Source organism: Lepisosteus platostomus, chromosome 2, assembly GCF_059453375.1.
Source record: "Lepisosteus platostomus isolate fLepPlt1 chromosome 2, fLepPlt1.hap1, whole genome shotgun sequence".
Taxonomy (NCBI): domain Eukaryota; kingdom Metazoa; phylum Chordata; class Actinopteri; order Semionotiformes; family Lepisosteidae; genus Lepisosteus; species Lepisosteus platostomus.
The window spans coordinates 11,622,921-11,649,636 of NC_142612.1; the positions used below are offsets into that span (position 1 = coordinate 11,622,921).

At 36.7% G+C, this 26,716-nt stretch overlaps 2 protein-coding genes across 5 annotated transcripts in view; both read left to right on the forward strand.

The window, feature by feature from the left end:
- The window catches only part of LOC148675921 (von Willebrand factor A domain-containing protein 3B-like), a 54,123-nt gene extending 50,245 nt beyond the window's left edge, over window positions 1-3,878 (forward strand). For 2 of the 3 annotated variants that reach the window (XM_088598069.1, XM_088598077.1), the window contains 3 exons: window positions 652-817; window positions 2,305-2,539; window positions 2,913-3,878. In XM_088598069.1, the coding sequence (XP_088454195.1) occupies window positions 652-817; window positions 2,305-2,539; window positions 2,913-3,096 (585 nt within the window). In that variant the 3' untranslated portion in view covers window positions 3,097-3,878. Of the gene's footprint in view, window positions 1-651; window positions 818-2,304; window positions 2,540-2,912 lie in introns of those variants that run through there. The other variant, XM_088598088.1, reaches the window with a different exon arrangement.
- Window positions 3,879-5,427: 1,549 nt separating this feature from the next.
- On the forward strand, window positions 5,428-25,775 carry cnga3a (cyclic nucleotide gated channel subunit alpha 3a). Of its 2 annotated transcripts, XM_088598101.1 has the most exons (9): window positions 5,430-5,923; window positions 13,059-13,207; window positions 15,479-15,595; window positions 18,177-18,356; window positions 18,933-18,983; window positions 20,532-20,657; window positions 21,641-21,748; window positions 22,357-22,463; window positions 23,565-25,775. In XM_088598101.1, the coding sequence occupies exons 2-9, from the start codon at window positions 13,107-13,109 to the stop codon at window positions 24,980-24,982; spliced, it is 2,208 nt and encodes a 735-aa protein (XP_088454227.1). In that variant the 5' UTR covers window positions 5,430-5,923; window positions 13,059-13,106; the 3' UTR covers window positions 24,983-25,775. The 2 variants fall into 2 exon arrangements, with proteins under 2 accessions (XP_088454234.1, XP_088454227.1); XM_088598108.1 differs by lacking the exons at window positions 18,933-18,983; window positions 20,532-20,657 and having other exon boundaries at window positions 5,428-5,923.
- The last annotated feature ends 941 nt before the right edge of the window (window positions 25,776-26,716 follow it).

Consider the following 26,716-nt stretch of genomic DNA (forward strand, 5'->3'; position numbering starts at 1 on the left):
TTCCAAAGAGGAAACAGTCTCACTATGGCCTGTGTATGTGGTCTTGAGACAATGACTTCTGTCCACCAATCAGCTACTGAACTCTGATGTATACATCAAATTTTGCATTCCATCTTTAGAGATTTAATAGCTGTCGAAGAGGCCAAAGGTTACAGAGTCGTGTCTTCTTTCTTTGATGTTTGGGGAGCTGAAGATGGAACTGTCCATTCCAAAAAATTGAACATAAAAAAGCAATGAACATACATTTAATTATTAATTCAGAAACAAATGAAACAATTTCAGTTTGTTCTAATGGCCTAGACGTTTACGATGTATCTATGCATTTATCTATACATATCACACGCTAATAGCTTTAAATTTGATTTGAAATGTTTAGTTGATGAGCAACTTGGAATAGGTTTTGCTCAGCCTGCTGTGGGAGATTAGCCTAAGGAAATAAAGGCCTGGACATAAGGACAGTCAGAAGGCTATTGGAACCCAGAATGGAGATCTCATCCCACATTCCTAGGGAGTCTCTCTTCCAGATGAGCATCTTGGATTTTCTCTTTGCTATTCTGTTATTTTCACTGAAATCTAAATGTGAGGGATATTTCAGAAGTGGACCCGACAAAGTTAAATCTGCATCTGTCCCTTTGTTTTCCTTTTGTGTAGGTCAGATATTATGATGGAACCGAAGGCCTGGTCTCCAGAGAGCAGACATATTTGATTCCTGCACAGAAGTTTGAGCAGGATGTGGCCTACATGTTGGAGTGTGAAGAAAGATGGGTGGGGGAACCAGTAGTTGCAAGGGATGATGCAACTGGAACCTATCATCTTGGTAAATCTGTTTTATAGAGCAAAATAGTTTTGTACAATTACAAGGTTTCCAAATCCAATTAAAAATGATATTCTGGAAATGCTAAATTGAAAAAATAGCATTACTTTAGCTCTGGACAGTTTGACAGTGTATTAAAGAAAAGGTGACACTTAAGTGGAAATAGTACATCACAGTCTTTACAGGGAAATAGGGATATCCTAATACCACCTATCTTCCTAATATATAACATTGACATAGATTCTGGTATAGTTGGTAAACTTATCAAGTTTGTACATGATACCAAAATAGGCGGATTAGCAAACAGCTTTAGAAGCAACAATGGAAAGATTTAGAAAAATTCAGTATTGGGAAAACTATTGTCAGCTGATATTGAATGTAGATAAGTGCAGAGTGTTACATGCAAGTAGAAAAAGCTTAAATCATAGAAATAAGATGGGGAAACACCACCTATATACTATGTAAAAATGTCTGATTGTAATATGTTTATGTTGTGACGTTGCTTACATATTCTCGACAAAGTGGTGAAGCAACAATACAGGTGAAAGGAAATAATGTAAGGATACAGTATATTTACACTGTACACATGAAAAACCAAACTCACATATAATCAAGTCCGCAAAAGACATAAGTAACCCTCCCTTGTAAGTTAATTAAAGTACTAGGGCATTTTCTTTAAGTTAATTAAAATAACATTGATCAAGTAAAATAAATAACAGTAATCTCAAACTAATAGTTATCATCTAAAATCTGCACTCTGATTCTTACATTCCACAATATTCACTGAGCATGTAAAGTCATCTTTAGCCTGTCATGGCCCATGCTACCAGCACTTAGCTGGGAGTGTACATTACAAGACAAGTTGAGATGCTGTTGCTGGGTTGTGGGTACTTGGTCAGGCAGCTGGGAGAGACTTACTCACTGGCTTGATTCTACAATGCACTAGTAAGACCTTAATTAAATTGCTGTGTACAGATTGCTGAGTACAATTATGGTAAAAGAGGTTTCTGCTTTGGAATCAGTCCATATAAGACTGACCACCAGATATGATCAGAACATCAAAGGAATGTCTCTGACTCTGTCTGGCTAAAAGAACAAGCTATTTCAAGTTATGAAGAGAGAAATTATTCAGAATTCTCAAAGGCATTTACTGTATATAGCCAATCCAACAGACAACAAACCTGGAAACACAAACGAAAGGACACACTATGGGAAAGTGAAAACTATTAAACGAATAGTGAAAATAAGGGGGATGTTTTATATAAAAGATTGTGGGAATCTGGAGCTGAGCTACCCAGCCTAATTGTAGAAACTTAGATCCTTTCTTCTAGAAACAAAATGAGCTAGATAGCTGAATTGGGTTCTCTTAACTTAAACGTTTCTTTATAATTCTAGGATTCTAGAATTCTTTATTGTTTATGATACTCACCTGATATTCGAATCTTAACATGAAATTATTTCTTTGAAAATGTTATGTCTCTCCTTAATAGCTGAGGTGCATCAGCGAGTGGGAGATGGAAAGCACTATGTGGTTTGCTGGGCAGATGGCACAAGCACAGTGCAAAGAAAATCTTTCATCTTCGGAAAGTTTAGCCGCTCTTGCAAACTGGCAGAGGGTGACTTTGTGTTAACCCTAGCAGACCCCGACTCACTGATCTTCCTACCTGGTGTTATTCAAGGGTTCATTGGCACTAACCTGGATGTTCAATTCATCAATGGAAAACGGTAAATCTATAAGATCTACAGTACTTCAAAATATGACTTTAAGGATTTAAAAGTGCATCTTTAAGTGTTTATATTTTATTTATCAGTTATTTTACTGTTTTTATCTCTAGTGAATAACAGATTATAACAAGCCCCTAAAAAAAGCACAAATGAGTAAAAGTATTAACCCCTTGTTCTTCTTTGCCATAGAATTAAGAGTGAAAACAGACTATCTTGCCATCTGCTTCAATTTACAATGCTACAGCTTTGAGCATGTTTCTGTGCTGGAATAACAAAGTGACAAATGAGTTGAGTTATTGAGCTGGAACTGTGTAATAGGTGGTGGTTGATTTAGAAAGTAATATTTGTTATTGTTTTTTTTTTGTCTTGACAGCTGTCAGCATGTGGAAACCCATCACTGCTTTTGGCTCTCAGAGGAACAGTTTAATATAGAAGTACAAATGTATAATAACAAGTATTTGAAGCACCAACGTGTACAGGAGAATGAGGAAAATGAGAGTGTGGATGAATTGGCAGAGTCTGTTTACTCTCCTGACTCAAGTACTTCCAGTCACTAAATGTGCCACTTGATTGCTCAAGGAACACAGCACAATTGAAAATTCACAAAGTATGAGGCTTTCTAAATGATAGTAAGCAACAAAAGACAACAAAACTGAGCTGTACGCTATTACAGGATGGCTGGGTATACCAATATCTCTGAACAGAAAACCAATTAAATAACATTGATCAAATTATCCCACTGGGACAGACATATACAGTAGCAAATACTGACTACAATTCTTACCTCTCAAGATTTTTAGAAGCTTTACAAATGTTTCAATTTATTTCAGTTTGGGCTCATTATGCAGGAGTTATTAATGGATATGAGCAATGCTGAAGTGCAAAAAGCACCAATCGGGTTTTATGTGCCTTTATCATGAATGAGAACCCCTTGCCTGAGTACTAAACATAGAAGCCATGCAATCCCCACTCTGTCTTAGTTTAAAAAATAGTTTTTTTTTACATGTTTTGCTTAATTTTCATTAAGTCTTCAGGATGTAAACTAGAAAAAAATCAAATAAATCTTTAGCTTTCACCTCTCTAGGCCACTGTACACAGAAATTGATCAAACAATAAAGGGCCTGACAATCAAATTGTTCAAAACAGAACAATAGTTATGCTGATTCATACTGGCAACAGTATCATTTTATCAGTCTTCCCAGGTTTCTTTCGAACCATATCTACTCCTCCCCCCAGCTGTCTCGCACATCGTAGTCAAACAATTTGAGCTAAAACACAGCTTTTAACTGACTTGAAAAAGCACCGAAAAATTCACAAATCCTTGACAAGTTGCTATGCTTACCTATGCTTACCTAGATCCCCTTACCTAGATTGATATTCAAGGTTTGAATATCAATCTATTCAAATATGCAAGTACTGTAAGCCCGTCTTTCCTTAAGTAACTTAAGTATCCATCAAGCACGTAATCTATCTCATACATATTCAGACACAATATTTTGTCAGTAAATAGGGTAATGTGGCAGCTTGCAGAATAACACTCGGCATTTAGTGTCTCATCAATAATCATTATAAACAGCGATGACATCTTAGCTGTAAGTCAGATTGCCTTTTTAGTGTTTTTTGTTTCAATTTTTTCCCATTTTTGATTTTTGAACTTCTGTTTTTTTACTCTGATTTTAAGGATTCTGATTTACATCTACTTCTAACATTATACATACATTAATTTAAAATTCATTGGAAACAACACTATTTGAGAGCATTGCTCTTCTTTTATATCAATTTTTAAAAATCCGTGGCTTGTTTAATTGTATTCAAATGTAAAGTAACACCTCAAAATATTTGTTAAATTGATGTACAATACTGTTAGATTGTACTGTAGAATTGTTGAGGGGTTGTGATTCTTTGGGCCGAAATTAAAACAACATTTATTTTGATTAAAAATATTGTTGCTGGTAACAATTTGATTACGTTTAAAATATGCTTAGTATTCAGCAAATTACAACTGAGTGTACTGATAATTGTAAAAAAAACACTTTTTATAAGCACTTTAAAGAAGAATATTTGCATTTGTGCCTGCTGACAGGTTGAATTTTTGAATAAGACAATGGAGTACAAATATTGAATTGTATAGTGAAACACATTACATAACCAAACACAATAAATTATACCTTTTAAATACTTTTTGAAGCTTTTTATAGTTCTCATTCTGTGTATTTTAAGAGATTTAACAGGAAAACAGAATGTAAGAAGTGTAGAAAGTAAATCAAGGGATGTTATGTTTAAATAATAAAATATTCTAGAAGATCTCATTAGGTACAGTATACTGTGTACAATTGTGGTCACCACATAGAATCAGCCCAGTGAAGAGTGAGCAGATATATCCATAAGCTGAAAAGTGTCTTACTCTGACAATCTAAAAAAAATCAAACGTTTTTTTTTAATCATTGAGTGAGAATATTATATAGGGACCAGATTCAAGTATTCAAAATCCTCAAAGGCACTGACAAAGTCAACCAGAATCAACCAGAGGACAAGTGGAAACTAAGGGGAAATGCAATTAAACTGGGGAACAAGAGGCAGCTCTTTACACAGCCACCCCGCTATGTTGTGGAAACTGATACACGAAGTTTCACAAATCTTTCTTATGTTCTTACAATAGAAAAATAACATTTTATAACATCTTGATGTTCGTTATTCTACAATAATATTATTTTTTTATTATTATTTAGTTCTACTTTAGTATTTTAGTCTTTACTATGTTAAACCTTTACTCCTTTTTTTGCCATAAATTTGCCAAAATTCACCATATTTATGAAAGAAAAGGGAGTACCATCCGTTTTAAACTATCTTAACACAATCGTACACCAGTTCAGAACATTTGCCGGAGCAGTTGTCTTTATACGGAGCTAATGTAGCTATGCCTTGCAAAAGTGTCTCGCTGCACGCACATGAATGTGGTCAGAAATGCTGTACGTTGGTTTGTAGTGCCCTGGTGTTTATACTGATGAATATTAAGAAGATGAGGTGCGTGACGTTTGAGAATTTACTGAGTGTGTGTGAGGGGGGAGAGAGACAGAGATCGCGTCGTCGTTCGTTGACATCTCTGCCCGGAGCTGTCCGGCGTCCAAGGTGCTGACACAAACGAATCGCCTTTCGCGTTTAACTGAAGTCTTCAAACTCTCGGAAGGATTTCTTGATGGCAGCACAACTATGGAATTATTGCGTGAACTTAATGAAGAGAGGGAAATAATGGTCAAATAGAACACGGGATTAAATGTGTTTCGCATCAATGGGATTATTCAAAATCCAACAGAAGGATTACTACAAGTGTCATTTTCTACAGATTTTCCTAAATACGGCGTATTACATAGATTGTACTACCAGGTATGGTGAACTTAATACACATAATTGTTTTTGTTTCGTTTTTGTTTTTTGCTTTGCTTTATTTTAAAATAAAAGTTTCCGAAGAAAACTACTGATGATTTAGGATACAATGTATGTGTTATGACCGTGCAAGTGCCCGAAGAGTATGTTTATGCCTTTTGTACTTCAGACTAAAGCAAAACAATGTATCCGGGGGCATCTACAAAGTGAGATGAAAGTTTTGTAAAACATTGAAATACAACAAAAATGGTGTATGCATCAAATTAAAGCTAATTCACCTTAATTTAGATTAAGATAGTTGAGATATTTTGACGATGCTCGAAGTTTTAATCTGTGATCAAGTGACATCGTTCAGAGACTGTTAGGTTTCAAAATAGCCTAGGAGGTTATTCTGATCCATGCAAAGTACCTAACAAGATAGCAAAGGATCTGCTTACTTTTATTTAGCTGGGTTAACTCGAGGTTTTAACACTAATCTAAATGCGGCGCACACGTGTCTAAACTGCGTTTTACACACCCCTGAGTTGGAGGCTGTAAAGATCGTGGCTGATATTTTTATTATTTACTAAATCTGTTGTGTCTCCTGCATCCTCACACTTGTTACCCATTTCTCAATATTCTGTTAAATGTCACGCTGACCATTTCCACTTTAGTGTTAAGGTGAAACCATATTGTCTAAAATTATGTACCGTTCGAGTCAATAGTTAATTACGATAATCGTTGACACCAAGTGAAAGCAATCCTGTGCAGGACATGCTAGAATTAATTGCTTAGTTATGTACTCACTTAATACCGCCTTAAAACAACTTAAGTAAACTTTAAGGGGTTCTTTTCACACAACGACTAACACTCAAATATGCTTTTTCGAGTATATTTTTTCGTTTTTACATCTTCAATATTAGGCTTTTTTAAAGACTCTAAAAAGAAAATAAAGGTAGTAAATCAAGTGCAATTTGAACATGGGGTTAAATTTGAAAACAACTGACTTTCTACTAAGAAATTACAATATTTATGTCATCTGGCTCAATTCAAAGACAACCCGTTCCTGTAGTATTCAGAAGCGGGGACTTCTTGCCTGTTACTACAGATATTTTACAGATATACAGTAGCTGTATCAAATTTACTTCACACATATTCTAAGGCATACAAATACTGTACAGTATGTAGATGTTTGCGACATCATCCGTCGGGAACTTCGTGCGCTATCGAGACAAAATAAATCGAACTGTGTTACTGTATATCCACATGGTAAAGTCTATTTAAAGACGAGAATATATGATGAACTAGTGTAAATACTGTACAGTATATGTAACAAGTAACTATGAAGAGGAAACCAGGGACCACGTCAGGGAGGCGATAAACAGAAAGACCATCATAGTAGCTATTTGAGACAGGTCCTGCGGATGAGAGGGAGACAGTTATGTATATCATTTTAATTCGCAGTCCGTTGTAAAATTACATATTTCCTTTTATTGTGTCAAATTGTCATGGTTACCAGTCTAGTAACCATGGCAAGCTGCTTGGGTTGAAAGCAATTAGTCCAATAGATCTCCATCATTCAAAATGTTGCCAGAGAGACATCACAAAGACATACTGTATTTTCTGCAGTTTAAGGTGGAAAATTAATATCAGTCACACATCCCCTTGATTCTGTAATGTGCTAAATTATGTGTAATATATAATTCAGTTAGCTTGAGAGTGCAAATGTAATGGAACACTGTTATGTCAAAAAGATAGGTATATACTGTATGATAGAAGCATTTCATGTTCTGTTATTAAACTTTATTAAAAGCGAAGAAGTGGCAAATTAAATTAGAGTCAGTGACTCTGAGATAGTGGATAAGGAACACTCTAAACAACTTTAAGCACACTGTAATTTTAAAGCCTTTAAAGCAAGCTGCACATCAAAAGCTGAATTGAGGTGAAAAAACAATAAACCTTGACTGTATTGAACAACAATTGTATAAATACTTTATTCCAGGATTTTAGTAAGTCTTTGTTTTCAGTATTACAGTGACATATTAATGTCCTGTATAAGATGGTGTATTACCCTCCCTATTTACTGTATTTCCTATCATTGATTACATTTACAGATATGTTTTACAGTGTACCGATATACACTTTTTTTACACAATTCATATAATATATCCCAGCATGTTCTTCATTATTGTACTTTTTATGGTTTTAATTTCAATAATCAATAATAATAGTCATTTAAACGTGGTTTTAAAAAGTGGTTATTGTTACAATGCAAACTGTAAAGGAGTAAAAAATGTTGGTGCTATTGGGCAGCATTAAGTGAAGGGTAAGATTTTTTAAATCCAAAGGTTTCGATTGGAGAGATAGTCTGGAGGATAACAATGTCTGTCTCCAGTGCGAGTAGCAGTGCTCTTTCATCTTCTCATGAAACAGAGGAGGTGATGTTGCTTTCAGCATTGTCCCTGCTCTGAGCCACTCACTCATATTTTTGAACTACCAACCTTAAGTGCTCTTTGTGATGGGGAATCTAAGATCCCTAACTCTGGGGGTTTCATTTTGTGCTGAGTGATTTGAGGTCTCGTCAGAACTGAAAGGGAAATGTTTAGCTCTTTGGAAAGCACAATTGTGAGATAAAGCTGTCTGTAAAAATAGCACTGGTGTTTATTTTACTACTGCAGGTTTAATTGAAACAATCATCAAAATAATAAAGTTTGTTGATTAGCCTGAATGCTACGGTGTGAGGGAAAACCCATTCTTATGCTCTACAATAGTGTTGGGAAACATTATATTGATATCGGAGCTCTTGACTTAACTGAAATGCTGATTGCAGTAGGAGTTTTGCTTGGATTGCATGGTGATTTGTCCTTGGCCATTTCATGTCACCAAATGCATATTGCTGCAATCAAGGGTGGTTGAAATGTTTGACAGGGACACACGTTATGAAGTATAACTGTACAGACCACACATTTTTGCATTATTCAGTATCTACATGTGTTAACGCTAAATCAGTTTACTCTACTGACATTCTGCCTATAAGGTCGTTGGTCTAGTTGTAAATGTTGTTAAGCAGTGTACTGTTAAATACTTACATTTTGTACAATACTGACAGTGTTTGACGGAGGGTTATACCAGAAAAACCCTTTGATCGTGTCCAATGTTTGTTTATAGTGTTAGTGGTAAAATGAGATGTGTATATGGAACCACTTGCAATATTGCGTGGGTGTCACAACAAAAATGACATCACAGGCTGACAAACATGATCTTGATGGACGTAATGAAAAGGAGACAGCAAAATGTAGTTGATATTGTGAGCGTGATGTTATGTAATGCCAAAAAATTTTAACTGGCCTCTTGGTAAACCCATTTAACCAGTACTAACTTAAAAAAAGACACAACATTGGCTGACCCCAGTCCAGCACAGTTTCATTACAGTATGTTTTCCCACAGTCCTGGAATGGTTGTAAACAATCTCAATCTGTAGAAACTAAATAGCATAAAGTCCATTTTGAATGAGAGATGGCATTATATCCTCTAGATTCTTTGCACTCAAACTGAACTCCGTGTTGTTGGTGGCATTTCAGTGGGCATCACGCTTGTTTCCACATCACTTCTCATAAATTAAGATTTTAAAGGGAGATGTTCACATTGTTGCTCCTTGTGATTCATGAAGTTTGAATGGGAAAATTAGCATAGCACTGCACCTTCCTGTTTACAGAAGGCTGGGAGAAAATACTAGCAGAAATCACTTATATTTTCTATTATACCCTTTTGCAAAAAGGTTGTTATGAAGCTGTATGCACTGTGAGCTTTAATAGATTAGGTCGATTAAATAGTGTTTAAATAGTGTTTAAAGTGAAAACAGTAGTAGAGTGTCACACAACACTAGTTGAATTGAATTTACAAGAAGCAGGTGATACATCAAAGCAGATAACGCAATGTGCCTTTTTATCTGTGTACTGCAGCATTTTATTCACATTTCAGCACTCAAATCGCAGGTGCAACAAAAGCTACTTGTTTTCTTTGCTTAAAGAACAGAAGCACATATATTGTCATTATTTATGTGAATTTATTGTTCTTGTTTGTGATTGGCAAAAATGCTTGTTCATTAACAATTTTTGCAGCTACTCAAAATCTTTTTACTGTCTCCCCAAATAAATGCATGATAATTACGCCACTATGTCATATTATGAGTCACTTCACCGTAGTCTGAGGTTAATATAGTTACAAGTGTTCTTTTATATTACATTAAATATGTATTACCTTACATTCATAATTCTACATACTATTACATACACCTGTTACTTTGCATTTTGACTCTGCATGATTCATTTTAAAGGATTATCACTACTCAGACATTAACAGATACGTTCAAACATTTTACTTGAAAATCCATGGCAATTTACTGTAGGTGAAGGATTTGCACTAATGAAATAGTTCAGTATAGTAAGGACATTCTCAGCTGCCCAGGCCAGTCTTGCAGATTTCAAACTCATTTATTCATATCGGAAGAAAATAAGTGTTAAGTGCTCAGTGTAGATGGAATGAACAGTGTCTGCCCAGAAACCCGGATATAAACCTGTGAACTTTACTTATTGACTTTTGAACCAACTGAAACTTAAGAAAATGATCAAAAGCTGGAGTTGTACGTGTATCCTGTAGGAAAGGGTTTTATAACCTTTTGTATACTCTAAGTATATAAAGAAGTATATTTCCTGTATATAATTTAAGGTTTTTTTATGGGAAAGGGATTTTACTAATTTGGATCGAGGATAAGGATCTTTATTCTTATTCTGTTACACTGTATTTCTTTTAGAATTTCTGTGATTAATTTCAACTTATACTTCATTTATTACAAATATGTAAAACAAGCATTGGGGATTATAATTCCAAGAACAGAAAGAGAAAATTAAATGTTATGGTCCGTTTGGTAAATAAAAAAAAAAGACTTAAGAACATTTAAGAAAAATCTGCACACGCTGATCTCATGGTTAATTGTAAGCAGATCAATTTTAATATTACAGACAGGATAAAAACAGACACCATAACCAGCCAAATGTATAGTCTTTTAAAAGGCCTTATAACTCGAGACATTTATAAAAGCACACTTGACATACTAGTAATTTGATTGACTAATCCTTTTGTGAACAAATTTTTTATTGTATTTTATTTATTTTATAAATAAATGTATTTTATTTTATTAACACCAAACAGAAAAGGACCCTCCCCTGCCCCACCTGATCTCCCCTCACCTACTGCACATCCTTTGGCAGTGCTCCCCTCCTGGTTTCTACCTGTGCGCCCCTAAAACATGGTCACATGGAATGATGGCACTTGGCGATGGACCCACCCCCCCACGGGGCAGGGCTTTGACTACAGCAGCAGGCCTGCCTTGTCCCCCCACTGTCCTTGGTACCATGATTCTGAAAGGATGGGGCTGTGCAGACCGAACACCTAACCTTGAGCTTGCAGAAGCTAATCACACAAACAAAAATGAGAACATTGCTGACAGACAGAAGATGGGAATAAAAGGGAGGGACGAAGTGAGGTGTGGAACAGGATGCGCCTGACTGGGTTCTTGTGATATGGCAACAGTTAGTGAGATAAAAAGCCTTTGGTAAAATGATTGAGATTATCCGAAACCAAAAAGCTGCACCTGAGCAACTTTGTGTCAGGTTTGGGATTTTGAGAATTGTTGGCGAGACAGCGGACTCTGGTCCCTGGAATTCTCCCATGCTGCAAATCAAATATAGCCGGCTCTGTCGAACTCCCTCTCTTCAAGCTTCTGCTTTGTGGTTTAGATTCTAACAATTCCTAGAGGGCAAGCTCTATCAAAGTAGAACAACAGGCTAGGATTCAGTGATGCCAGGAGAGGAAATTCAAAGGCTCCCTATGCCGTTCCCACCACTTTTTAGTCAGACCAGTCAACCAGATCTGTTTCTGTTGCGGCTGGAGGCCTGGATTACAGTGTGAACAGGGAATATCCCCAATTAGAAGAAGGATAAAACAAGAAGAGACCTGTTCACATTGAAAGACACACTGGGCAGGACCGTTAAGTGAATCTTTTGATCATACGTATTTTTGGAGGCAGAATTTGAATTTTTACTGTCTCAGGAAGTAACCTTGTCTTTAACTTTGAGGTCACTTTTCCAAAGATTGGCTCCTACAAAGAGTTTATATGAATGTTCTAATAAAAAATACATGAAAAGAAGTCTTTTATGTATTATGTCTTTGTTTTACCCATGGTATCAAGCAGATTATGCACTGGGTATATGAATAACTTCACGACACAGAAAAGGTCATGGGAACAAATTGCAGAATGGAGGCATAAGTATAGAAAAGAAGGCTTAGAATTTTTTTTTGTGATTGCTAGAACGAGTGAAGGCTATCATCATTGAAATATCTGTAAGAACGTGAATGACTTTCTCACTGCGATGTGAAAAAGAGAAAGAAGAATTGCTTGTAAGGGGTTTATGACTGCAACAAAATAGAAGAATATGTGGTACAGTATGTCTTCTGTGAATTTGTTTTTCTACTCAATATCAAATCTTATTATGCATAGATATGATAGCAAAATACAGTCAATACAATATCTAAGGGGTACCCTCAGTGTGAAACCTTGAAGTCTATATGGTGAAAACAGATTCTTCAAATGTACACCAGGGTACAACCACATAGATAATGGGTGTAAATTAAAATTCATCCATCAAAACAGTGTAAAACGTAATGGCAGTGATGCAGATTTGGGGCAAATAATTTCATAGCCTGACTTAGCACTTTCATAGCACCGAAACATTCAAATATAGTTGGGGCAAGGAAACATTCTCTGTCTATAGAAATACATACTGTAAATCTTAAGCAATGTATGATCTTGATTATTAACAACACCAATAGAGGTGGAAGCACCAGAATGATGAACAGCCCGATCTACACTTTCCAAAGTCAAGGCACACAACAAACAAAGGTCTTGAGGATTACTCGAAAAAAGTTCGGATTGAAAATAAGAAATTTGGAATGAAAAATAATGTATTCTGAGGACAATACAGTATGTTTTCCAAATACTATGGAAGTGCTCCCGTGTGATGTGGCCACTATTACTGCTGGAGGCCACCAGTGAAGCGTACAGTATGCTGACCACAGTTAAATTTTCTGCCCACAGCTGCCCGTCTGAGGCTGGATGTCCCTGACAAGCAGAGTGTGAGTGAGGATGGCAACAATCAGTACTCAGCAATCTTACCCCGCTGTGCATCGGCTATCTGTCAGGACAAACGATGACGACCTTGATAGGATCGAGAATGGAAACAGCAGGTAAAAATCCCCAAATGGAAAAAAAAAAACATATCAATGGACTCACTCATCAGTTTAAGACCAATTTCTTTCCAGAAATGTGCATATCTCTTTTGCTTCAATATGCTTCAATATGATATTCATTATTCTTCTTAACAGGACTTATTACATTTCAGTTAACAATAACATTACTGAGGTATAATAACCAGTCACATACACTGAATAGTGCATATTGGACTCCCATCTCTAGAATGTAAGTCTGTCTACATTTCCACATTCAGACGATTCTGGTGATTCCACACTGGGTAGATATAAACAAAATTAAAATACCCACACAAAGCCAGTATAAATCAAATCCAATTACCCAAGAACAGAGATTTATTGTCAAATGTAATATCGACTGATGTGAGATCAAAAACAAGGTACCGTTCTTTCTTTACTGGTGTGAATGGCATTAAATATCTCCATGTCTGCTGTTGCTGGAAATCTCTTCTCACATCAGGTACACACACTTGATTATAATAAAATAAAATCTAGATGGTATGAAAAAGCATATGCTGTAGACTTAACTTATAGGAGATAAAAGGTCCAAATAAAGACAATTAATTTGCCTTTAAAATTGGTTTCTATCATAGATGAATAAGAGACAGGTGACATCTACTGAGTTATAGGGAGCTTTTTGTTAAGTGATGATTTTAAATTTGTTAGCAAAAAGAAAATTAACTGCAGGGTAGAGATAAGTTCACTTTAGGCTGTTCAATATAGCCTAGATGCAAGTGGATGTTTACTGCTCTGTTGTAATGCAATTTTTTGTTTAATTCAGTGATGTTTTTGCTTCTACATTACTTAAATAAGAGGTGTTATAGTACAATGCACTGGTAAGACAGACCTCATTTAAAATTTTGTACTTGATCAGCACAAAAACAAATTGCTGCTCTTGAACCTGTGAAAAAAGAGCAAACAGAAATGCTTCCAGGCTCAAAGCAATGTAGAGCAATGTCAAAACATTGACAGCCTATAAGACCCGAATTGTGCATTGAACACAGAAGATTCTGAACTTATTCATATACCCTGAAATGTTGTGATCGAATAAATGGAGTATTTCTCAAAAACAGAAGTTCTGGAGGAAGTGAAATTCTAACCTTGCCCACTTCCACTCTCCTATCTCACTTTCTCAGCATCCCTTTGCACAATCTTCTCACATCCCATCTTCACTCGGTGGCAGGTTTTGTCAGTCTCATCCCTACAGCAAGATTCGGCTTGGCACGTTACACCAAATAAACTGCCTCAATAATAATTAAAGCTGTTGCAGTGATTAAGAACTGACAGAATAATTGAAATGATGAAAATAAAAAATTGCTAATATTTTTCCCACTCAAACTAAGTTGTAAAAAACTACCTTAATGATCTAAACCATACGTTGAGTGAACTAAAGCCAAGATTTAACCAGAACAATTTCAAAGCAATGCAGGTTTAAAAAAACTTCAATTACTATTAATGCCATTTGGGGAAGTGGAAGGCATCCAGTTGTTTTCTAGATCAGGCTGTACTTACAAACTGTGCAAAAGAGCAAGGTGGAAACAGGTTAGAAACAGATGCCACTGTGAGACTTTAAAAGAGTTACAGAACAGTGACTGAGATGGGAGAAAATGTACACATCCCATATGCCAGTCATTCCACAAAGGGATTTTTGTTTTTTAAAAAAAAACATTTCAATTCCCGCATGGGGTGCACAAAAAGCAACCGTATAAACATGACAAAAGCTGGTCAGAGATGGCAAAATTGAAAATTTGTGGACTGAAAGCTAAGTATTACATCTGAGACAACATAGTCCGTTACTCAGTAAACACCATCTCTGGAAGGGTATACGGCTCCATATCTTCATTGAAAGTGGCCCTTTTGCTAAACAGTTTAAAAATCAGAATATCCTGCCTTTGGGGCCCTTTTTTCATCATGAAAAGGAATGAATGCATCAGCTCCTATGGCAAGCTTCGGAGTGTCTAATGATATTCCTATGATAAGATGGACAGTCTCCATCAGCTGTGAAATCAAATTCTTTGAAGTCAGTGGAATATTGTGGATGAAGATGATTAATTATTAGGACTCTATATTGTATTCACTTGTCAAAATACAGTGTGTGTTTCACAACGTGTGTTCCCGCCATGTTCCAGTCTCTTTGTGCTAGCTAGGTCGTGAAGAGTGATTGCTTTTATGCAATGATGGTGTGTTCAGTCTGAACTGTGCCAAGGCAGACGGCCCGAGAGCTCAGGCGGCTGCGTGTTTCTTCCTCAGGGCGCACTCACTGTGTGAGGACACCTCCTCTGAGCTGCAGCGAGCGGTCTCCATGGAGACCAGAGGGCTTCCTGAGTCCCGCAGGAGCTCCTTCACAGGGACCGGCGCCATGGCCAGGTAAATATCCTACCATAACGAGTGTCCTCTTCTGCAGCTGGTCCCTGGGAACACGTTCTCACCTCACCAAGGCCCTCCTAAACACAATCTGAGGAGCCTGCCCGTGTGGAAGAAAAACATTATATTAATGAATTCATTTTGGTCCTCCGGGGGCTAGGGTGACCTGTGATTTCCATTCCATCTGTGTCCTTAATTATATAAATCAACAAATTATTTTCTCCCATTGGACCAGTTTGACTTTTTTTTCCCTAGATCTGGTGCTGTTGATTATTAAAAGAATCCTGCAAAACGCTCTACAGCACAGCGATGAGAGTGCAAGATTAGAAGGCAGAGAAGTTTTTCTGTAACATGCAGACATTTACGTTACTTTCAATCTTTTACATGTGCAGATAATATATATACAGTACAGTAGAGTCTCAGCATTTGTTAGGGTTCGGTGCAGAGGACTGTCACTAGTAGCCAAATTCACCAATAAGGAACAGGTGAAGTTTCTTCCATACTGAAAAGAAAGGAAACACAACATTTCGTCTGAAACATTGTATCGATTTTCTTTTCAGCATGGAATAAAACTTTACCTGTTCCTTTGCATGCTACGCACGCTCCTTACTTGAAATTCACATCTAACCAAGTCCACCCCTATACCGTTACATCATGTATTACAGTATAGAGTATGTATGGTTAAAAGACATAAGAAACCGTTCTTTATATGATAATGCATTACTAATAGTACTTTATAGTACTAATGCATTGGCTTTACGTTAATTAAAATAAAATAACATTGATCAAGCAAAATGGCAGTCCGTTAATATACACTAGGGTCTTGACATCTGCAAAATTAATGTCTAGTTAAGTATTTAATATTAGTATGTAATTGTTTATCCACGGTTCTGTCAGGCTGACAGGGTCTTGGACTCTTGGACAGAAGAAGAGCATGGCAGGATGAAACTGAGTTGAACAGTTTAACAGACTATTATTAGATGAATGTAGCCAGCGAGTGAGATCCTCCCTGTCCCCTGCCCAAGACCCACTACTCAGAATTTGCATCTCAATGTGATCATAAATTTTGTATTGTATATTGTATGAACAGTCATGGATCTGTGTCGGTGTTATCGTCGTAGTGGTGTTCTAATAATTGTGCTTTAGACTAATCGTGTGTCAGTTTGCTTTAATCTTATCTGTTTGAAAATACCTGGTATCCAGAGCCCCCTACCCCCTTTCTTCCAGATACAAGGGAGTTTACTGTTTTATTTACCTTTTATATTTGTAGAATTTGTCTTAAAAACTCCTCTCAAAGTTCCTTTATTTATTACCAAGAGAACGTTTTTTCATTTCAACTGTTTCTGTTCAGAAAGGTAACTTGTGCTTTGTAAAGGTCTATTTTTGAAATTCCACAGTCCCAATATGTGGGTGTGGCTTACCTGTATATTCAGCATCAAGTACCTTCACAGGTATTTTATGTAAGGCACTGCCGGTAATTTAAACCGATTTGTAATTTCATAGTTTTGTATTTATAGCAGTAAATGTAAAAAAAAAAGGTTTTCCTTTTGGTGGAGCAGCATGAATCAGCCTCTACAAAAATCTACAATTGATCTGATTTACTGTAAGTCTTGTACATTGGTTTCTATCCCTGCTCCTGGAGAGCCCCAAACATATAAGTTTTATATCTAATGTGTTACATTGGGGAGTCTGAATGGGATCTTTAAAATGGAAAAAAAAACACAAGAAAAAAGACACAAATGCACATGTAAGGTATAAACCATACTCATTTTTTATAGTGTAAGGAAATACATAACCACAAATCCAAAACAGAAATGTAAGGTGTTCTTTGAGCTATTGCCTACATGTCCTCATTGTCTTCTTCACTCTGATAATAACCAGGCAGCTAAGCGGCTATCCAGCCTCAAAACAAACCTCTCATAACTCGTCTCTGAGACTATATCCAAAAAGAAGTCTCTCAAACTCAGACATTAGGTGCCACAGTCACTCATTTGGCCACTCTGGTGGATATATTTATCAGAGGATCTGCCATCTTTCCCCAGACAGCAGATTAGACCAACCTCTGCTTCCTGGCTTTTTCCATATCACCTGAACAATCAGCTTTTCAGAACTGGTCAGGTGATCAAGGGCAGCATTTCATTCCGTATAGCATTATTAAGAATCCCCTTCTTGTCTGAACACACTGCCTTTACAGAAATCATTCAAGCTTCAATTTCTAAAAAACAAATGGAACATTTTTATTGCCATCATTCAAGCAGGTGATGTGTTAAATTAAAGTAATTCGGAGATCATTAATAGAAATATGAAAAAACTTCATCTATCAAGGATAAGAGTTCCTTTAATTTAAGAACACTAATAGACTTGCTTAATTGATTAAATAGTTATAAATAGCCAGTCTTTCCAAGCCGGTGATTTAGGACTTATTGGATTGGAGCTCCTCAGGACCGGAGTTGAAGACATCTGCGTTGGTAGATTCCATTACTGTATATGTTATTTATATACTGCTTACACTCAATATTTGTTCCGCATACACCAGTAACAGGCCAACAGAGTTGGACTTAAAGTCTGTCTGATTGTATTTCAGGCTCTCTCGGTTCATCTTTGCGTTAAGGAGCTGGGCTACCAGACGATTACATCATGAAGACCAAAGACCAGACTCGTTTCTGGAACGATTTAGAGGTCCAGATCTAAAAGAGGCTTCTAGTCGAGAGAGCAATGCCCAGTCAGCTACTGGAAACCCAGACCATCCACACAGGGGGAAGAAGTGAGTCTACACAAAGCTGGAAACAAAAAGACAGAAAATAATATTCCATATGTAGTGACTGTGCTGTATAGTGTTAAGTTATCACGGTGTCATAATGTCATAGTGTCAGATTGCCTAGCCTAATTGCTTTCAAAACACATTTCATTTATTTTACACTTCTTATTTTACACACAGTTGCGTTTTTGAAGATTCTACCAGATACGGAGTTTGAAATATTGATATTAATAACAGGTTTAAAGATAGTTACATGGTGATAAGTCAATATACAGTACAGTGTGTGACATGATGTGCCTCACATATGTCAATAAAATTGCAGAAATTCATACAGGTAGGCCCTGGCTAGTTATGACTTTCATATTTCCATTTGCATATAAGACTTGTAATGCTGTATAACGGTCCAGAGTTAAAATTATAAGATATATAGGTTGAGTAAAATGCTGATTTAAATTGATTTTTTTTAGTTTCATTATTTTGTCTACTTTTACAATGCAACTGTAGTACCTTACAGCACAGAAAGCAAGAGCACAGGTGGAGTCATCCTGCTCTTTTGGTAACATCAGTATGTTTCAAATACAGCCGCTGGCCGCTGGCAAACTTCAATATCAACAACTGCAACAACACAGATGAGTGAGTGAAACCTGTGTAGACAGAAATTGAGATGGAGCAGATCCTCTAGATTTTCTCCTCCCTAGTATAGTGGAAGTTCTTCTTCTGCCATCAACAAGGTCTCATTACAATGGATTGAATTTTGTGTCTGTCAAAGAGGACCTGCAATTTAGTTTTGATGAATACAAGAATCAAAGAATAAGAATTACACTCATAGGATCCAACTCCCCTACCATCTTGAACTGGATAAAGCAGTTAGAAAAAAAATGGATGGGTAAGAATAAGAATTTAGGTTGCAATCCTCAGAGATCCACAAAATCAATCAAATAACCTTGTTTAGGATGGTAAAATGTACTCCCTTTGTATGCATATCTTTTTAAAGATATGTACATACTGTAGTATACATAATTGGTTCAGCAATGTCCACATAAAATAAACACACCTCGGTTTCACATATGGAAGAAACAGATGAATTCATTTCTTGGTCACTATCATTGTACCTGCATGTTTGGGTGGTTTTTTTGCTGAACTGACAGGGTGAGGTCAGAGCCTTAGCCTAATTCAGCAGACTCACAACTATGTTTTTGAAAGGTTGAGGCAATGATTTTTAAAGCTCTTGCAAACTAGGCAGTTTTGTATTAATAAAAAAAATAAAATAAATAAAGGTCCAATTTTTCTGAAGTTGTTAAGTGTTAGTCTAATGGCTGCAGGCATCTAAATTAAAATAAACGTGCATGATAGTTTGGGAGTTAAAAGGAAGGAGAACCTTTGTTTTGCAATATATTTTCTCATAGGTATATGTTTTACCAACATTGGAAAATTAGGACCTAATTTAAAAGTGTGTTGCTCGTTAAATAATGTAGCTAAATTAAAGTATGTTTATCATGGGCTACATTTACTGTAATTTACAAATAATTTCAAAGGTATTTTGTAAATCTGAATAGCTACGTTTATTCAGGACTTATTTTATAAGGCTATCATATCGCAGCTTCTCTGTATTAAAAAATGTGAGTGAAAAGAAGTGGAATTGCAGAGTTTGTGTTTTTTCGTAGAATTTAGATTAGACAGATCTCAGTACTGCTTTCAGGATGTTGTGCTGTGGACCGTATAATCCAACCTGGAGACAAAAGAAAGGGTCTCTCAGTTGCTGGCTGCTGAAACTCCCTTTAGTCCTCATGAACTTTCTCAGGCTAGGCTTCCCCCTGCTGGTCAATGGAAAAATAAATCAACCTTTACACTGGAGCTATACAGGTAAACTAACAGAAAATTCAAGTATCTAGTATCAGCAGATACTAGAAATCAACTAAAAGAGTCTTTAAAACCAATGTAGAGAGACAAACATGAATTAAATATTCACATAAAGACTTGATGTTCCACAGAAAACTGACTCTCTAGCTGACAGTGAACCTCCTCTGCCCTCTAGCCCTTACTACTCCCTCTGTATAGACGTTTCACATATGAAATGTTTCGTTGTTTCATATGTGAAACAACTAAAGGTAGTGCAGTAGAACTAGGGTAGTGTAACATACCGTTTGGCTTTAAGTGTAAAATAGAAAAAATCACCCTCAGCAAAAAGGAGGACAAGAAGGAGGAGAAGAAAGAGGAAAAGAAGGAGGAGAAAAAAGAGGAAAAAAATGAGGAAAAGAAAGATGAGAAAAAAGATGACAAAAAGGATGACAAAAAGAAAGAAGAGGAGTAAGTATACTGTGCAGGAAGTAGACTAGAGGAAAGTGGCACAACGTGAATTTGACTTACAGTACTGTCCGGCTGGTGGTTCTGTCAGCCTGTCTTCGTCTTCAAAAGTATATAGTGTTGTCCTAACAGTGTTATGTTTCCACAAAAAAAAACATTTATTCACATGAAAATAAATACAGACAGAACATTGATAATTGTGTTTTGTTCTCAAACTTGAAAGACTTAAAAATAAACCCCACAAACATACACAGAATGACATAAGACTTAAATACTACCAATTAAATGACAGGAGTGAAGGGCAATACATGAAAATATATATTACATGATATGTACTGTATGTAACATACTGTACATCAGGATCCTTATATATAATTACAGAGCTGAATAGTTTCTGGAGTTCACTTGTTTTTAAATTGCCTTTGGTATGTAAGTGTAGTTCTTTAGATCCCATTACCCCATATCTCAAAGGCAAGTGTTAAGAATGTGCTTTGAATATCTACTCTCATTGTCATTAGCTGCGCACTTTGACAGGCAGTTAAGACAAAGGTCAAGGACTCGTTGCTATGGTAGCACCTTTCACAAGCTGCTTTTTACAACTGTGGACAGGCTTTGAAAGTTTGCTTTGGATGAAGCCTGCCTTAGGATAAATATCCCTATAGGTTACATTGCTTACAGTATGTAATTATTTTTTATTGACCATCAAAATATATTGTATTTTGAAGATTTCTTTCCCACTTGAGAACGAGGAATTATACATTGTAGGACAAATTGTGCATCGGTGCATCCAGTGGGTCCTTAACTACCTAGAAAAATTAAATATAATTTTCACATATACCGTACAATCTATACTGTATCTTCATTATGTAAATAGCCAGTCAAATAAAGGTTTTTATAGCAGAACAAATAATTTACTTAAACAGGTTTATTTGCTTACATGGAACTTGTATTGAAAACATTTTCTCATTTTTGAACTTTATTTTTAGGAAGAAAAAAGAAGTACTTATTGTTGACCCAGCTACAGATCTCTACTACAGATGGCTTACTATAATTGCAACCCCAGTCATGTATAACTGGTGCATGCTTATTTGCAGGTAGGTATATTTTTCCTGTATTTTACTATGCTATAAACCGGCAACTGTATTGTAATCTATTGCATGTGTTTTTTTTTCTGTAGAGCATTTAAAGCCTTATAGAATAAACAACATTCTTGCAGCAAAATATAAATGCATACTTTATGTCTGAAATGGGGCAGCTCTGGGGTGCTTTTTGTATTGAGTTTTGCAAGTGGTGCTGCTGTTACCTCCCACAGTCCAGAGACATACTGGTAGGTATGTTGGCGTCTGGGAAAACCTGCCCTAGTTTGAGTGTGTCTGTGTGTGCCCTGTGATGGACTGGCTTGGGCCCGTTGCATGTTGGGATAGGCTTCGGCTCCCCCATGACCTTGAATTGGATGAAGCAGTTAGAAAATGGCTGCATGGATGGATGTCTGAAATTTGCCAAAGTTGTATGTCTGGATCTGTAAGAATATGTATACATTTCCATAGAGAAGAGATAACACCTCAGATTTAGTTATTTGTATCACAGATAACTTTTAAGTTTCAGTTTATGTTCAATGTACTGCTCCTCAATGTACCAGGCATTTATATGATATTTGTTAGTAAAACTACTTTGTACAAATCGCTTTCTCATTATGTCTTAGGGCCTGTTTTGATGAACTGCAGACAAAGTATATTACTTTATGGATGGTTTTGGATTACTCTTCAGATGTCATCTACTTCCTTGACACATTTGTGAGATTCAGGACAGGTGAGTTCCATCCATATTTCCAGAGGTTTTTCCAAGTTTGTATGCGTATGACTTACTGTAATTATGAACTTAGGCGATTTACAGTCTTAAATATTAATGAACTATATATTGTTGATGCATTAATGAAATTATGACGGAAACAGGTCTATGAAGTAGTACAAGTAAGTGTTTTGTCGAAGATGCATATTATGACTTATTAGTGCTCTCAGTAAATGAAAAAAATCAAGAAGTGAACTTTATTGGTGGCTGTTGAAAGAAAAATGTGTAATAATTTAGGATCATTAGAACTGGGATTTCATATATATTCTCTAAACTAATACTTTACATTCAACTTCTATAATTTAATTAACATTCTTAGATATGCAAGATCTGTTAAAAATATCAGGTCAGTTCAGGAGTAGAATGATTGTGAAATGAAGGTGATTTTCATTTTTATTACTGTTGAAGAGAATAAAGAAAATCTGTGCATCTGTTCAAGTCTCCATCTGCCTGTTTAAAAAATGTCCTTAAAATTCTTCACCGTGGAATACTGGGAGGGGCAGAGTTTTAGCCCTAGGATAAAGGATTCCCCAAGATATGATTCAGAAATGTTTGAGCACCAAGAGTAGAGTGAGATTAGTCAGCCAGGGCATTCTAGCCTCCATCTTCTCCTTCCTGGGTGCCAGCAGGCTCACAGGGTTGTAGGTGAGGGAAATGCTTCTCCTCCAATTGGTGTGGAGCCCCTAGACTTGCCTGTGACACATTCAGTTAATAGATGAGTGTCTTGAAAGTGGGCAGGTGGGCAAAACGTATTCCCCTCTTTGTGTGGCACTAGGGCTGGGGGCCTAACCTACAGTTAGAGGTCATGTGAGCAACAGACAATTTGCTATTCCAATTTGGGAACAAACAAATAATGGGAGATTCTAAACAAGTTGTTTACAATGATGACCTGTATGGCGTGCATTCTTCACTGCAGAGCTAAAGTATTGATACTGTGACTTCTTACAAAGATAACAGTACTACACCATGAGAAATATGGATTGACTAAGGACATTATCAGATTTAGTTTGATGGTTCTAATGAAAGATAACACGGCAATACGCGTATTATTGATTTTTCTAGGTTTCCTTGAGCAAGGATTGCTTGTGAAGGACCCAAAGAAGTTACGAGAAAACTACATGAAGACACCACAGTTCAAATTTGATCTACTCTCGATGGTGCCAACGGACATAGCTGTGATTAAAGTGGGGAACAACTACCCAGAGCTGAGGTTCAATCGCCTGTTCAAATTTGCACGCCTTTTTGAATTCTTTGATCGCACTGAAACTAGAACCAATTACCCCAATATTTTTCGAATAAGTAACCTTGTCCTTTACATTCTCATCATCATACACTGGAATGCATGCATATTTTTTGCTATTTCCAAAACCATAGGCTTCGGAAGCGATACCTGGGTGTATCCTAATATAAGCCACCCTGAGTATGGGCGACTGGCAAGGAAGTACATCTACAGCCTGTACTGGTCTACGTTAACACTCACCACTATTGGAGAGACCCCACCACCAGTGAAGGATGTGGAGTACCTGTTTGTTGTGTGCGACTTCCTTATAGGGGTGCTGATCTTTGCCACTATCGTCGGTAATGTGGGTGCCATGATTTCCAACATGAATGCCAACAGAGCAGAATTCCAGGCTAAAATTGACTCCATCAAACAGTACATGCAATTCCGAAAAGTGTCAAAAGACCTGGAAGCCAGAGTGATCAAGTGGTTCGACTACCTGTGGACGAACAAGAAAACGTGCGACGAAAAAGAAGTCCTGAAGAACCTGCCGGACAAACTGAAAGCTGAGATCGCCATCAACGTCCACCTGGACACGCTGAAGAAAGTGCGCATCTTCCAGGACTGCGAAGCCGGTCTCCTGATCGAGCTGGTGCTCAAGCTGCAGCCGCAGGTGTTCAGCCCTGGAGACTACATCTGCCGCAAGGGGGACATTGGAAGGGAAATGTACATTATCAAAGAGGGAAAGTTGGCTGTGGTGGCAGACGACGGAGTCACGCAGTTTGTCGTCTTGAGTGATGGCAGCTACTTTGGGGAAATCAGCATCTTAAACATTAAGGGAAGCAAGTCGGGCAACAGAAGAACTGCTAACATTCGGAGCATTGGCTATTCTGACCTCTTCTGTCTCTCCAAGGACGATTTAATGGAGGCCCTAACAGAATACCCAGAGGCCAAAAAAGCTCTGGAGGAGAAGGGGAAAGCCATTCTAATGAAAGATGGTTTGATAGACGAGGAAGTCGCCAACCAAAGCGGGGACCCGAAAGACCTGGAAGAAAAGGTCGAGAACCTGGAATCCTCTCTCGACCTCATGCAGACCAAATTTGCAAGACTCATGGCAGAGTTCACCTCCAGCCAGGTCAAGCTAAAGCAGAGACTTACAAAAATGGAGACCAAAATGAAGTCGCTGGGGAGTGGAGAACTCTGTGATGGTAATGAAGCAGACAGTGAAGCGCCGAAAGAAGAGGAGAAAAAGGACAAATAAAGGGTGTTATGCTGTTTTTTTTGCATTTTCAAACAGAACTGTACTCTGAGCTAGGGTTACTGCTCTTTTTTGTAAAATACAGAACAAATAAAAACAATGTAGTTTAATACTTTTCAAAGCTGATTTTTTTATTTAAATTATATGCTAAAAAATAAAACCATGTTTCTTGCATAGAGATTATCTCTATGTACTCAATTGTACATAAGCCATTTATATTGTCTACAGCCCAACAAAAACAACAGCTCATTCTAAAAAGCATAATTCAAACAGAATAGCTCTCAAACAGTGACCAAGGATGTACTGTCTTTCAAAATCAATATGTCTATCCTTATGGACAGCATTTTCAAAAAATACTATGGCCAATTCTGTGCATACTGTAGTAATATTATAATTCTCAGCTTTAATTTCTGTTAACTCTCTATATTACTGTTTCACTTAAAACAACTGTGTGGTATAACGCAGTGTATAACAGGACTGGGGGTTGTTTCCAGCAAGCTTAGATTGTGTAAAGGCAGTATTATGCCTGCTGAAGAAATTATACCGACTGGATTCTGCCATCATGTGCTTTGATTAACAAATGTGTATCCAATATTTTCATTTCATCTTTAATGCAAATCTTTAAAATTCATGGAAGATGTCCAACCATAAGCTTCCTGTGCTTTTAACCTTAGTTTTGCACCTCAGGATACTGCAGTGTAGCTCCTATCAAAAAAGGATTATACTGCCAAAAGTATAGTTTTGCAATACTCCAAAATTGTTTATTGGCGGTTTTATTGATTAAGATATTTATGAAATATAAGGATGTAGAGGACTTTGTTCTAGAGTAAGTCCTGTATGAATGTTTTACAAGCAAAAAGCTGGACATCTTGGTGCAAGGTTAAGGTGAAAATAAATAGTTGTCTTGAAATGAATCTTATTATTAAAAAGAGACTCAAGAAATTGAAGTTAAAATCTTGAAATCTTGAGACTATAGACACGAGAATGGGGTGTATGTATACAGTATGTATCCATAGACCACCATACAGACAAAATCAGCATATGACACTTCATAACCTGGGTAGATCATTTTAAGATTGACCTAATATGTACTATTTTTGCATTTATATAAATGTGTGTAATGTCATTTTATTCACGCAAGTTTTGCTAAAAACTTTTAGATCCCAATAAAAGTTTTTTTTCCAGACATCAATGTTTGAATTTTTTGACTGCATTTACTATGAGGTTTACACTTTTGTTTGTTAAACTGATTTTTTTTCATTGAAACCAAATGAATTAATTTTCCAAAATATAATGCCAAAACCAAATGTCTTAACAAATTAGAAAGCTATGGGCTTCAATATCTGTCCAGAGCCAGTTGCAGACAGGTTGAAGTTTTCAAGTGTCTTCTGCTCTTACAGGAGCTATAAAAGTCTGGGATCACTTCTTATGAGGACGCCAATTTCACAGCAACATCATGCAATCTTGTTGTTCCAGGTTGTAGTATGATTGGGCTGTCCATGACATTTTTTATTTGTACATGCTTTTCTGGTAAATACAGCATGTGATTCTGTTGTGCCAATGAGCTTGAGCTACACTATCTTTGGTTTTTAAAGAGGATAATATATCAGTAAAATAATCATTTCTCACAAAAACTTACTTTCCCCTCTGTGAATGCATGTTCTGGAATGTGGAATTTCCTGATTTGCTTTGCGCATAAAAAAACGCCACTGTAATACAAGATCATCTTCATAGAAG